This window comes from Lagenorhynchus albirostris, chromosome 10 (genome assembly GCF_949774975.1).
Source record: "Lagenorhynchus albirostris chromosome 10, mLagAlb1.1, whole genome shotgun sequence".
NCBI classification, from domain to species: Eukaryota; Metazoa; Chordata; class Mammalia; order Artiodactyla; family Delphinidae; genus Lagenorhynchus; species Lagenorhynchus albirostris.
The window spans coordinates 11,310,462-11,323,352 of record NC_083104.1 but is presented as its reverse complement, the minus strand read 5'-3'; the positions used below and the strand labels follow the sequence as shown (position 1 = coordinate 11,323,352).

Sequence of the window (12,891 nt, the reverse complement as noted above, 5' to 3'; positions counted from 1 at the left end):
CCATTGATCTATCTTTCTGTTTTTGTGCCAGTACCACACTGTCTTGATTACTGTAGCTTTGTAGTATAGTCTGAAGTCAGGGAGCCTGATTCCTCCAGCTCCGTTTTTCTTTCTCAAGGTTGCTTTGGCTATTCGGGATCTTTTGTGTTTCCATACAAATTGTGAATGTTTTTGTTCTAGTTCTGTGAAAAATGCCATTGGTAGTTTGATAGGGATTGCATTGAATCTGTAGATTGTTTTGGGTAGTATAGTCATTTTCACAATGTTGTTTCTTCCAATCCAAGAACATGGTATAATCTCTCCATCTATTTGTATCATCATTAATTTCTTTCATCAGTGTCTTAGAATTTTCTGCATATAGGTTTTTGTCTCCTTAGGTAGGTATTCCTAGATATTTTATTCTTTTTGTTGCAGTGGTAAATGGGAGAGTTTTCTTAATTTCCCTTTCAGATTTTTCATCATTAGTATATAGGAATGCAAGAGATTTCTGTGCATTAATTTTGTATCCTGCTACTTTACCAAATTCATTGATTAGCTCTAGTAGTTTTCTGGTAGCATCTTTAGGATTCTCTATGTATAGTGACATGTCATCTGCAAACAGTGACAGCTTTACTTCTTCTTTTCCGATTTGGATTCCTTTTATTTCTTCTCTGATTGCTGTGGCTAAAACTTCCAAACCTACGTTAAATAATAGTGGTGAGAGTGGGCAACCTTGTCTTTTTCCTGATCTTAGTGGAAATGCTTTCAGTTTTCACCATTGAGGATGAAGTTGGCTGTGGGTTTGTCATACATGGTCTTTATTATGTTGTGGAAAGTTCCCTCTTTGCCTACTTTCTGCAGGGTTTTTATCATAAATGGGTGTTGAATTTTGTCAAAAGCTTTCTCTGCATCGATTGAGATGATCATATGGTTTTTCTCCTTCAGTTTGTTAATGTGGTGTATCACATTGATTGATTTGTGAATATTGAAGAGTCCTTGTATTCCTGGGATAAACCCCACTTGATCATGCTGTATGATCCTTTTAATGTGCTGTTGGATTCTGTTTGCTAGTATTTTGTTGAGGATTTTTGCATCTATGTTCATCAGTGATATTGGCCTGTAGTTTTCTTTCTTTGTGACATCTTTGTCTGGTTTTGGTATCAGGGTGATTGTGGCCTTGTAGAATGAGTTTGGGAGTGTTCCTCCCTCTGCTGTATTTTGGAAGAGTTTGAGAAGGATAGGTGTTAGCTCTTCTCTAAATGTTTGATAGAATTCGCCTGTGAAGCTATCTGGTCCTAGGCTTTTGTTTGTTGTAAGATTTTTAAGCACAGTTTCAACTTCAGTGCTGTGATTGGTCTGTTCATATTTTCTTTTTCTTCCTGGTTCAGTCTCGGAAGGTTGTGCATTTCTAAGAATTTGTCCATTTCTTCCAGGTTGTCCATTTTTTTGGCATATCGTTGCTTGTAGTAATCTCTCATGATCCTTTGTATTTCTGCAGTGTCAGTTGTTACTTCTCCTTTTTCATTTCTAATTCTACTGATCTGAGTGTTCTCCCTTTTTTTCTTGATAAGTCTGGCTAATGGTTTATCAATTTTGTTTATCTTCTCAAAGAACCAGCTTTTAGTTTTATTGATCTTTGCTATGATTTCCTTCATTTCTTTTTCATTTATTTCTGATCTGATCTTTATGATTTCTTTCCTTCTGCTAACTTTGGGGGGTTTTTTGTTCTTCTTTCTCTAATTGCTTTAGGTGTAAGGTTAGGTTGTTTATTTGAGATGTTGTTTGTTTCTTAAGGTAGGCTTGTATAGCTATAAACTTCCCCCTTAGAACTGCTTTTGCTGCATCCCACAGGTTTTGGGTCGTTGTATCTCCATTGTCATTTGTTTCTAGGTATTTTTTGATTTCCTCTTTGATTTCTTCAGTGATCTCTTGGTTATGAAGTAGTGTGTTGTGTAGCCTCCATATGTTTGTATTTCTTACAGATCTTTTCATGTAATTGATATCTAGTCTCATAGCGTTGTGGTCGGAAAAGATACTTGATACAATTTCAATTTTCTTAAATTTACCAAGGCTTGATTTGTGACCCAAGATGTGATCTATCCTGGAGAATGTTCCATGAGCAGTTGAGAAGAATGTGTCTTCTGTTGTTTTTGGATGGAATGTCCTATAAATATCAATTAAGTCCATCTTGTTTAATGTATCATTTAAAGCTTGCGTTTCCTTATTTACTTTCATTTTGGATGATCTGTCCGTTGGTGAAAGTGGGGTGTTAAAGTCCCCTACTATGAATGTGTTACTGTTGATATCCCGTTTTATGGCTGTTAGTGTTTGCCTTGTGTATTTAGGTGCTACTATGTTGGGTGCATAAATATTTAGAATTGTTATATCTTCTTCTTGGATTGATCCCTTGATAGTTATGTAGTGTCCTTCTTTGTCTCTTGTAATAGTCTGTGTTTTAAAGTCTGTTTTGTCTGGTACGAGAATTGCTACTCCAGCTTTCTTTTGATTTCCATTTGCATGGAATATCTTTTTCCATCCCCTCACTTCAGTCTGTATGTGTCCCTAGGTCTGAAGTGGGTCTCTTGTAGACAGTATATATGCGGGTCTTGTTTTTGTAAGCATTCAGCCAGTCTATGTCTTTTGGTTGGAGCACTTAACCATTTACATTTAAGGTAATTTTCAATATGTATGTTCCTGTTACCATTTTCTTAAGTGTTTTGGCTTTATTATTGTATGTCTTTTCCTTGTCTTTTTTTTCCTGCCTAGAGAAGTTTCTTTAACATTTGTTGTAAAGCTGGTTTGGTGGTGCTGAATTCTCTTAGCTTTTGCTTGTCTGTAAACCTTTAATTTCTCTGTCAAATCTGAATGAGATCCTTGCTGGGTAGAGTAATCTTGTTTGTAGATTTTTCTCTTTCATCACTGTAAATATGTCCTGCCACTCCCTTCTGGCTTACAGAGTTTCTGCTGAAAGATCAGCTTATGTTAACCTTATGGGGATTCCCTTATGTGTTGTATTTTTTCCCTTGCTGCTTTTAATATTTGTCCTTTGTATTTAATTTTTGATAGTTTGAATAATATGTGTCTTGGCATGTTTCTCCTTGGATTGATCCTGTATGGGACTCTCTGTGCTTCCTGGACTTGATTAACTATTTCCTTTCCCATATTAGGGAAGTTTTCAACTATAATCTTTTCAAATATTTTCTCCGTCCCTTTTTCTCTTCTTCTTCTGGGACCCCTATAATTCCAATGTTGGTGCGTTTAATGTTGTCCCAGAGGTCTCTGAGACTGTCCTCAATTCTTTTCATTCTTTTTTCTTTATTCTGCTCTGCAGTAGTTATTTCCACTATTTTATCTTCCAGGTCACTTATCCGTTCTTCTGCCTCAGTTATTCTGCTATTGATCCCTTCCAGAGAATTTTTAATTTCATTTATTGTGTTGTTCATCATTGTTTGCTGTTTAGTTCTTCTAGGTCCTTTTTAAACGTTTGTTGTGTTTTCTCCATTCTATTTCCAAGATTTTGGATCATCTTTACTATCATTTTTCTGAATTCTTTCTCAGGTAGACTGCCTATTTCCTCTTCATTTGTTAGGTCTGGTGGGTTTTTGCCTGGCTCCTACATCTGCTGTGTGTTTCTCTGTCTTCTCATTTTGCTTATCTTACTGTATTTGGGGTCTCCTTTTTGCAGGCTTCATGTTCGTAGTTCCCGTTGTTTTTGGTGTGTGTCCCCAGTGGCTAAGGTTGGTTCAGTGGGTTGTGTAGGCTTCCTGGTGGAGGAGACTGGTGCCTGAGTTCTGGTGGATGAGGATCTTGTCTTTCTGGTGGGCAGGTCCACGTCTGGTGGTGTGTTTTGGGGTATCTGTGGCCTTATTGTGATTTTAGGCAGCCTCTCTGCTAATGGGAGGGGTTGTGTTTCTGTCTTGCTAGTTGTTTGGCATAGGGTGTCCAGCACTGTAGCTTGCTGGTTGTTGAGTGAAGCTGGGTCTTGGTGTTGAGATGGAGATCTCTGGGAGATATTCACCATTTGATATTGTGTGGAGCTGGGAGGTCTCTTGTGGACCAGTGTCCTGAACTTGGCTCTCCCACCTCAGTGGCACAGCCCTGACACCTGGCTGGAGCACCAAGAGCCTGTCCTCCACAGAGCTCAGAAAAAAGGGAGAAAAAAGAGAAAGAAAGAAGAAGATAAAATAAAATAAAATAAAATAAGTCATTAAAATAAAAAATAATTATTAAGAAAAAAATGTTTTAAGTAAAAAAAAAAGGACAGACAGAACCGTAGGACAAATGGTTAAAGCAAAGCTATACAGAGAAAGTCACACACAGTAGCATATACATACACACTCAGAAAAAGAGATAAAGGGAAAAAATATATATATAGCATTGCTCCCAAAGTCCACCTCCTCAATTTGGGATGATTCATTGTCTGTTCAGGCATTCCACAGATGCAGGGTACATCAAGTTGTTTGTGGAGATTTAATCTGCTGCTCCTGAGGCTGCTGGGGGAGATTTCCCTTTCTCTTCTTTGTTCGCACAGCTCTGAGAGTTCAGTTTTGGATTTGGCCCCGCCTCTGTGTGTAGGTCGCCTGAGGGCATCTTTTCTTCTCTCAGACAGGATGGGGTAAAAGGAGCAGCTGATTCGGGGACTCTGGCTCACTCAGGCCAGTGGGAGGGAGGGGTACGGATGCGGGACGAGCCTGCAATGGCAGAGGCCGGCGTAACGTTGCACCAGCCTGAGGCATGCCGTGCGTTCTCCCGGGGAAGTTGTCCCTGGATCCTGGGACCCTGGCAGTGGCGGGCTGCACAGGCTCCCGTGAGGTGAGGTGTGGAGAGTGACCTGTGCTCGCACACAGGCATCTTGGTGGCGGCAGCAGCAGCCTTAGCATCTCATGCCTGTCTCTGGGGTCCGCGTTGTTAGCCGCGGCTTGCGCCCGTCTCTGGAGCTCATTTAGGTGGTGCTCTGAATCCCCTCTCCTTGCGCACCAGGAAACAATGGTCTCTTGCCTCTTAGGCAGTTTCAGACTTTTTCCCAGACTCCCTCCCGGCTAGCCGTGGTGCACTAACCCCCTTCAGGCTGTGTTCACGCAGCCAACCCCAGTCCTCTCCCTGTGCTCCGACCCTGAGCCTCAGCTCCCAGCCCTGCCCGCCCCAGCGGGTGAGCAGACAAGCCTCTCGGGCTGGTGAGTGCCGGTCGGCACCGATCCTCTGTGCGGGAATCTCTCTTCTTTGCCCTCTGCACCCCTGTTCCTGCGCTCTCCTCCATGGCTCTGAAGCTCCCCCCCCTGCCACCCGCAGTCTCTGCCCACGAAGGGGCTTCCTAGTGTGTGGAAACCTTTCCTCCTTCACAACTCCCTCCCACTGGTACAGGTTCATCCCGGTTCTTTGTCTCTGTTTATTCTTTTTTCTTTCACCCTACCCAGGTACGTGGGGAGTTTCTTGCCTTTTGGGAGGTCTGAGGTCTTCTGCCAGCGTTCAGTAGGTGTTCTGTAGGAGCAGTTCCACGTGTAGATGTATTTCTGATGTATCTGTGGGGAGGAAGGTGATGTCTGCGTCTGACTCTTCCGCCATCTTGAAGCTCCCTGCGTGTTTTTTTGTTGTTGTTGTTGTTTTTTGCGGTACGCGGGCCTCTCACTGTTGTGGCCTCTCCCGTTGCGGAGCACAGGCTCCAGACTCGCAGGCTCAGCGGCCATGGCTCACGGGCCCAGCAGCTCTGTGGCATGTGGGATCTTCCCGGACCGGGGCACGAACCCACATCCCCTGCATCGGCAGGCGGATTCTCAACCACTGCACCACCAGGGAAGCCTTCCCTGGATGTTTTTAAATGATGAAATTTATCATCTAAATCATTCTGATGTCACTTTAAGAATGGATTGAAGCGTGACTATAAGGAGGACAGTTTTAGGAAGCTATTGAAGTTGTCTTGGCAAAATAGAGTACCATGGATTAGGGTGGTCGTAGACAAGGTTGTGAGAAGGAAATAGACTGGAAGGATCTTTAGGAAGAGTGGCCACCAGACTTGGTAGTTTTACATGGGAAGATATAAAGGATAGTTCCTAGTTCCTGGCTCTTTTAGTCAGGTGGAAGGTGGTGCCATTTGTTGAGCTAAGGGATGCTGGAAAGGACTAGGCTTTACCCTCATGACCAGTTCTCGAGTGTCAGATCCTCGAGGTATGTTGTCTCAGTTAATCCTCACAAGGTATTGAGGTCGATGGTGTGATCCCTCCTTTGTAATAGTTGTTATTCACTCAAGATCACACAGTCATTAGCATTTTGGCACAGCTAGGTTTTGACTCCATGTCTTTCTGACTTCAAAGTCTATTCTTCTTCTATGTTAACAACTAGTTCTACATACCATAAGTAAAAGAATCAGTCTTATCTTGGTCACCGTAAGAGTTCTTAGTTGCAAGCAATAGAAAGCTGATTTAAGTAGAAAGGAATTTACTGAAATGATATTGGGTAGCTCACCGAGTCTGGGAGAAGGCTGCCCATAACCATCTTCAGAAAATAGGCTGGAACAAGGGAGGCTCAGCAGCTGCTAGGACCACATCCAGACTTACACCATCGAGCAAGTCTGGTGACTTCATGCAGTTTCTGAACACCAGACACAGTTGCTCCGACTGGAAGTTCATTTAGTTGATGCCCCTTCCCTAGCAGAATGGATTCTCTATCCCCACTTTCTTGCAGTACTGACTCTGCATTCGTAGTTCTGGTTGATCCTAGATTATGTGTCCATTCTCCAGCAGAAAGGGAGGCTGGAAAAGAAGTTGTCTACAGAAGCAAGAAGCTTTATGGGGAGGCAGGTTCATAAGGTGGAAGATTTCTTAAATGTAGGAAGAGGGCTAAGATGTCAGGCAACCCCGAAACTGACAACTGATCACAAATGACCATGATGCAGTTTTTAAAACTCACACAGGTCCAGGTTGAGAACGTGGGGTGACTTAAGTAAGAGTGTAGAGAGGGGTAAGAGTTGGGGAGGGGAGGACGGGCTGACCGCAGGCGCTGAGATTTGGCTTTTGGCTCTCCGACCCCTGTGATTTAGCGTTCCCCGGGGAGCTCCTGGTGACCCTGGCTGTCTGTCTCCGTCCTTGGCTCTTTCTCCTTCGTGAGAACTAAGCGTCTAGGGCCTAGAAATAGAATCAGTCGCCGTGTTTGGAGTTAGGGGTGGGGGTAGGGGCATGTATTAAGTGAAAGAAATAGGTTTGACCAGTGTTTAACAAGATGACAAGGTAGACATGGCGTGTACTTTCTCAGGATTGGTCAAAGATACAGTTTCTTAGAGAACGTTGACTCAGTAAGGATGTTATCACATACGTTATATGTACTCATAGGTTTTGCTTTTCATAAGGTAGAAAGGATGTACCTGGGGAAGATAGAGTGATGATTGGGACGCCCCTCTCCACTCTCCTTGTTTTTCAAAGCACATCTACCAATCAGATGGTGATATTTATTCTCAGAGTTTATGGCTACTGCATTTATTCTGAACCCCAGTCTTATCCATTATCTTAGAATATTTATACATTATATTTTATAGGATGGGTGTAGAATTTTAAAGGCTTATTTACATGTTTACTGTTAGATTAATGACTAACAGATAAAAATAGTTTAAACTCATTCCTCCACCCTTGGTTGTTAAGATCATATTCACTTCTTGGTAAAGATTTATTAAGAAATAGCAGAATGTATACCGTAGACTTAGAATATTTCAAATAGAAGTTGGCAGCCACATATTGAATTAAGGACATGTGCATGGTAGGAGTTAGAATAAATTCTAATTTGAATGATTAAATGAATGAGATAGGCCACCAGTCACATAAATATACTTTAATTATGGCATGATGTAACATCCTGATTTTAATGTCTACAGATATGCATATGGTATGCTTCTGTGACATTTTCTTAGGTAAAATTTACTCAGTATCTTTTCTTTTTAAAGGTGCTAGTACTTGGAAACAAGAGAGATCTTCCTAATGCCTTGGATGAGAAACAGCTAATTGAAAAAATGTATGTCTTAAGAATGAATGATGGTTTTTTAAAAATAATTTGGTTCTAAATTATACTGTTTTGCTCACTGCTTTGTTTAGCATTGCTGTATTATTCAGTAATGATCATAGTCACGTTTTGGAGTACATAATCTTGACATACTAGAAAAGTGAACCCGTAAATTTTTTTTTCCCCTTAAACATTGTTTTTTTAATGAATGAATTAATTAATTTTTGGCTGCATTGGTTCTTTGTTGTGGTGCACAGGCTTCTCATTGCAGTGGCTTCTCTTGTTGTGGAGCACGGGCTCTAGGCATGTGGGCTTCAGTAGTTGTGGCACATGGGTTCAGTAGTTGTGGCACACGGGCTTAGTTGCTCCGTGGCATGTGGGATCTTCCCAGAACAGGGCTTGAACCCTTGTCCCCTGCATTGGCAGGTGGATTCTTAATCCCTGCGCCACCTGGGAAGTCCCCGTAAAATTTTAGTATCAGTAAAATAATTTCTTCTGTATAGTAATTCAAAAAACAAGCAAAATTGAGCAGTGAGTGAAAAGATGACAGTTGTTTTAAGCACAGACTTATTTTCTTAATTCTGCTTTTTATAGGAATCTGTCTGCTATTCAGGATAGAGAAATTTGCTGCTATTCAATTTCTTGCAAAGAAAAGGATAATATAGGTAAGAAATGACTGGTGTTTATGGAAGAAGTGGGTATCATTAGAAGGGATGTCTCATGCTTTTTACTGTTTATTATCTCCATTTCTGTTTAAGTGATTTCCCTTATAAAGTACTATTGCTTTTGCCTCAGGAAAAAGAGTACACATTATACCTTTTGACAACAAATATAATATCCTGAATCTGCTCCACGCTATTTAAAGAAGTAAATGCAAAAGAGACACGAAGTTAAGCATTATGTGATATCAATTTATTGTATTAACTTTTGCAGAGCTAGTGTCCAGCTGTGCATTATAACAGGATGATGTTTTTGAAATAAAACTTTACAAAAATTGGTCTATAGGCATTATTATGATTTTGCATGTGTCAAAATCAAAATATATTACTGCAGTATGTTAGCTCTCTAAAGGATAAGCCCAGAATACCCTTTATCTACTTAATGTCTGTATTAATTTCCTAGGACTGCCATAGCAAAGTACCAGTCCTGCTTAGCTGCCTTGTCCCGTCAGTCTAAGTGCCTTTCCTGGCTATTCTCGGCCACTGTAGCTTCAGTTGCCACCTCTACGATGCTGTCTTGCCAGTCTCCATCTCTTCCTCAGATCTGTACAGATGAAACTACCTGCTGGACATCTCCATGTGCTACCTTCTCCGTCTCAAACTTGGTGTGCCTGTTGCCGAATTCTTAGTCTTTTTTTCTCAAGCCTGTTCTTCCTTTAGCTACTGTTAGTCAGCAGCTCCATGACAAACACACTTATTCAGGCCAGAAGATTCTTTCTCACCCCCTGCATTTGCTCAGTCCTGTTAGGTTCTATATTTTGAACATGCTCCTCATTTTATTCCTCTCCATTCCTACAGCACTTGATTTGCTTCAGGCCTTCGGCCCTTTCCTGTTCCTGTTGTGATAGTCTCTATACTGGCAGCCTTCCAAGTTGCCCTCCTCGGTTGCCATTGTTGAATTTACTACAATAAACTTAACAGTTTACAATAAACAGTATGGTTTCCCTGCTTAACATTCTCCAATGACTTCCTGTTGACTTGAGAATAAAATCCAAACTTCTGAGCATCTTAGAATGGCACACAAGGTTATCTGGCTCCCGCTAGGCCTGTGGTTCTCAACTGAGAACAGCTGAGCTCCACAGGGGCCATTTGGAGATAATCTGGAGTCCTTACTTGTCACAGCTGAGGATGGGGGGTGGTGATAATGGCATCTTGTGGTCAAGGTTACAGATGTTGCAGAATATTGTACTGTGCACAGCAAAGAATTACCCAGCCCCAAATGTGGAAAGGGTGAGCTTGAGAACTCCTGCTCCAGCCGTAGCCATGAGTGGCACCCCCTCACCCATCCCTGTGCTTCAGCCACGTCTTATCACTTGTCACCCAGCCAGAGCTCCACACAGTTTCATGCCTCTGCTTATCCTATGCGTTTTGCTCTTTCTTTTACCTGGAATTCTGTGGAGGCTGTCCTCCAAACCCAGACGACTACCTGCATGTTTTCCAGCATACTGAAAGCTCCTCGAGGGCAGAGAGTGGTTTTCCCGTCTCTTTGCATCCTGGAGCTTCACACACAATACCTGATCTTACAGGCAATCAGTAAACTTTTGAATGAATAAAGGAAGGCACAAGCTGTTCTGTACACAATTTAGCTTTTAAATTGGAGACTCTTCAGTCTCTCGTGTTTCCAGATTAACCTCTTGAAGGTCAGGGAATGAAGAATAGTGGGATAGATACAGATATCTATATAAGTATAGTAGTATAGAGGCAGAAAAGAAGAGGGCAGGCCCAGGATATGCTTTGAAATAGCTGCGTTTTAAATATTCTCTGATACTTAGTTTCTTAACTTTGGTATCGTAACATCTTCACTCTTTTCCCCTCCATCTTTAGATATCACACTTCAGTGGCTTATTCAACATTCAAAATCTAGAAGAAGCTGAAGCATCTCCTGAAGTCTTCCAGTCCTTCCTGGCTACAATCCCAGAATTATTGTCCGTTCCTCTGAAGTACTTCCCAGAATATGGTCCTTCCTAAACCCAAGAAATTGCCTTTTTCAGAGTTTATTTCTCATGTGCACTGCTGAAGATGTGTATCCTTAACCCTTCATAAAGAATCAGCTAGAGTTGTCATGATAAAGTCAGCACACAAAAAGGCTTCTTATACATACTTGTCTTAAACAGTGTGTAGAGCTTTTTTTAAAAAAAAACACACTTTTGACCATCTTAAATCAAGAAAAATTGCATATTTCTGTTCTGGTCTTTCTGGGCCAGGTTTTTATATTGGTTTTCAGTAAATGTCTGTCTATGATATTTCATTATAGAGTCCAGTAGCTTAATACTGATACTGACTTGATACAGCATGAAGTTTCTAGTGCCACACACAGTATTTAGAAAACCTTTAGCCTGACTCATGTGGGATAGAAACAAAATGTTTACATATCTCACAAATGCATGTGAAATGTATAATTACACCTTAGGAATTTAAAAAATGGTCTGCAAAGAGTGAATAGAGGCACCAGATCAATGTTGTTGTTCCTTCTTTACACTGGCAAGATCTTGGGCGATGAATTTTAAACACATTCTGCTTTCTGAGAGTTCTTCTCCAGATAGCAGTCGGGGGTACGGGAGGAACTGAGGCATGCTGTTTTGTATCTGTCCAGATCATTACTTCTATATTTTTTCTTTTCTTTTTCCTGGTTCAACACACTTTTTTAAGGGGTTGGGAATTGAAGATTTTCTCAAAAGCTTTCATGAATTTAGAGCATTCTAGCCAATATAATAAACGTGTTAAGAATGTCAGACTGTTGAAACACCTGTCTGTTCTTTCTCTCTCCAGTCACTAAAGCAGTGCTGCTGCATGACACTCTAACTCTTGACTTTTTATATTCCGTCATAAAGTTGACTTTCAGCACAATAGATACTTAGAAACAAATAAAAATTCTTATTTTTCTCTCTTATCGATGTAAGGTTTGGCACTCTTTTGTCTGGTGCCATTAGACATCTTGTTTATTGTGACAACTCTAGACCTGCCTGCTTTATCTGATGTAATCATGCACAACGGCTGCAGGCTGTTGAATAATCACACAGAGGTGAGGAAGTGATGCTGTCTGTTGTTTGCTTCTATGATACAGAGATGTATGAAAACTTACCTGAACGTGTTTTGTAGTTTAGTGATCTCCATGCACATAAAGGGACATATTAAAACTGGAGCACTTGTAAATTGTTACGTAGCCCACTGTAGTAGATAAAACTCTGTGGTACACTTGCGTAGGTGTTGCCTCACACTATGTGTGATTTTGTTTCTTTTGTTAAGCAGCACTCATGTAGACAGTGCATTTCCAGACATGTTGAGCACTCGAAGTGCAGTCAACAGTAAGTTCTTTTAATGATATCAGTTTTAATTTATAGACTGCCATGGCCTTAATGATATTCTGTACAAAATACTGCACCGTGTTGCACAGACACTATTTGCTTTTCTCCATTCACATTTTTATGAGTAGAATCTTGGCTTTTAAAATTCTGTTCTTATTCTTTGAAGCATGTTGCATACTTCCCTGATGGGATGGATGGTTCTGTAAATGAAGGGATATTTAAACTTGCTACTGTACTTCAACACCATTAATGGTCACTGTGAACCATTACAAAGAATGTGGCAATTTGCTTGTGCCTAAAAGGAGGAATCAGAACAAGAATGTGTGACTCTGTGGGGACCGCATAGGTTCATTAATTGACCTACAGCTAAACCGTAATGCGTTTGTGTGTCTGTTCATTGCTTCCAGGGTTTCAAGACATCCAGATACTACTACCAACATTTTCCTGTGCATTAACCTCTGCATGTGGAACCTAACAGTTACTGAACTTTGTAAATATGTGAATTTTTTTTTTAGGTGGATGCGTTTTTTGTCTGTTTTACTGCTCTTCTCAGCTTTATTCAATAAACTTGCATTTTGAGGGTTGTATTGACGGTTTTAACTTAAAATGTCCATCATGCTGGAAGGTGCTGACTTTTTTGGAAGGGGGTGGAAAGAAGGTTACCATGAGCAGGGTCTGTAGACCATGTGCTAGAAAGAAATCAGCTCAGCTCTTAAAGAATTGGGTCTGTGAGCTAGTTAAAATAGAAACAAACTTTTAAATATCCACAGAATTGACCTTGCGATGGGGCGGGGGGTGGGGTGGAGGAAATGCTACTACTTGTAAACTGTCATAATACACCAAATTTAGGACTTTTTAAAAATAAGTATTGAGTTAGTTAAGCATTTTGTAATCTGGTTTTAAAA

General features: G+C 40.9%; 1 protein-coding gene across 1 annotated transcript in view; it reads left to right on the top strand.

Annotated features, from left to right (window-relative positions):
* Positions 1-12,573, top strand: part of ARL8B (ADP ribosylation factor like GTPase 8B) — a 66,340-nt gene extending 53,767 nt beyond the window's left edge. The window contains 3 exon segments of the mRNA XM_060161314.1: positions 7,907-7,974; positions 8,557-8,627; positions 10,506-12,573. Of these exon segments, the coding sequence (XP_060017297.1) occupies positions 7,907-7,974; positions 8,557-8,627; positions 10,506-10,555 (189 nt within the window). The 3' untranslated portion in view covers positions 10,556-12,573.
* Positions 12,574-12,891: the final 318 nt, after the last annotated feature.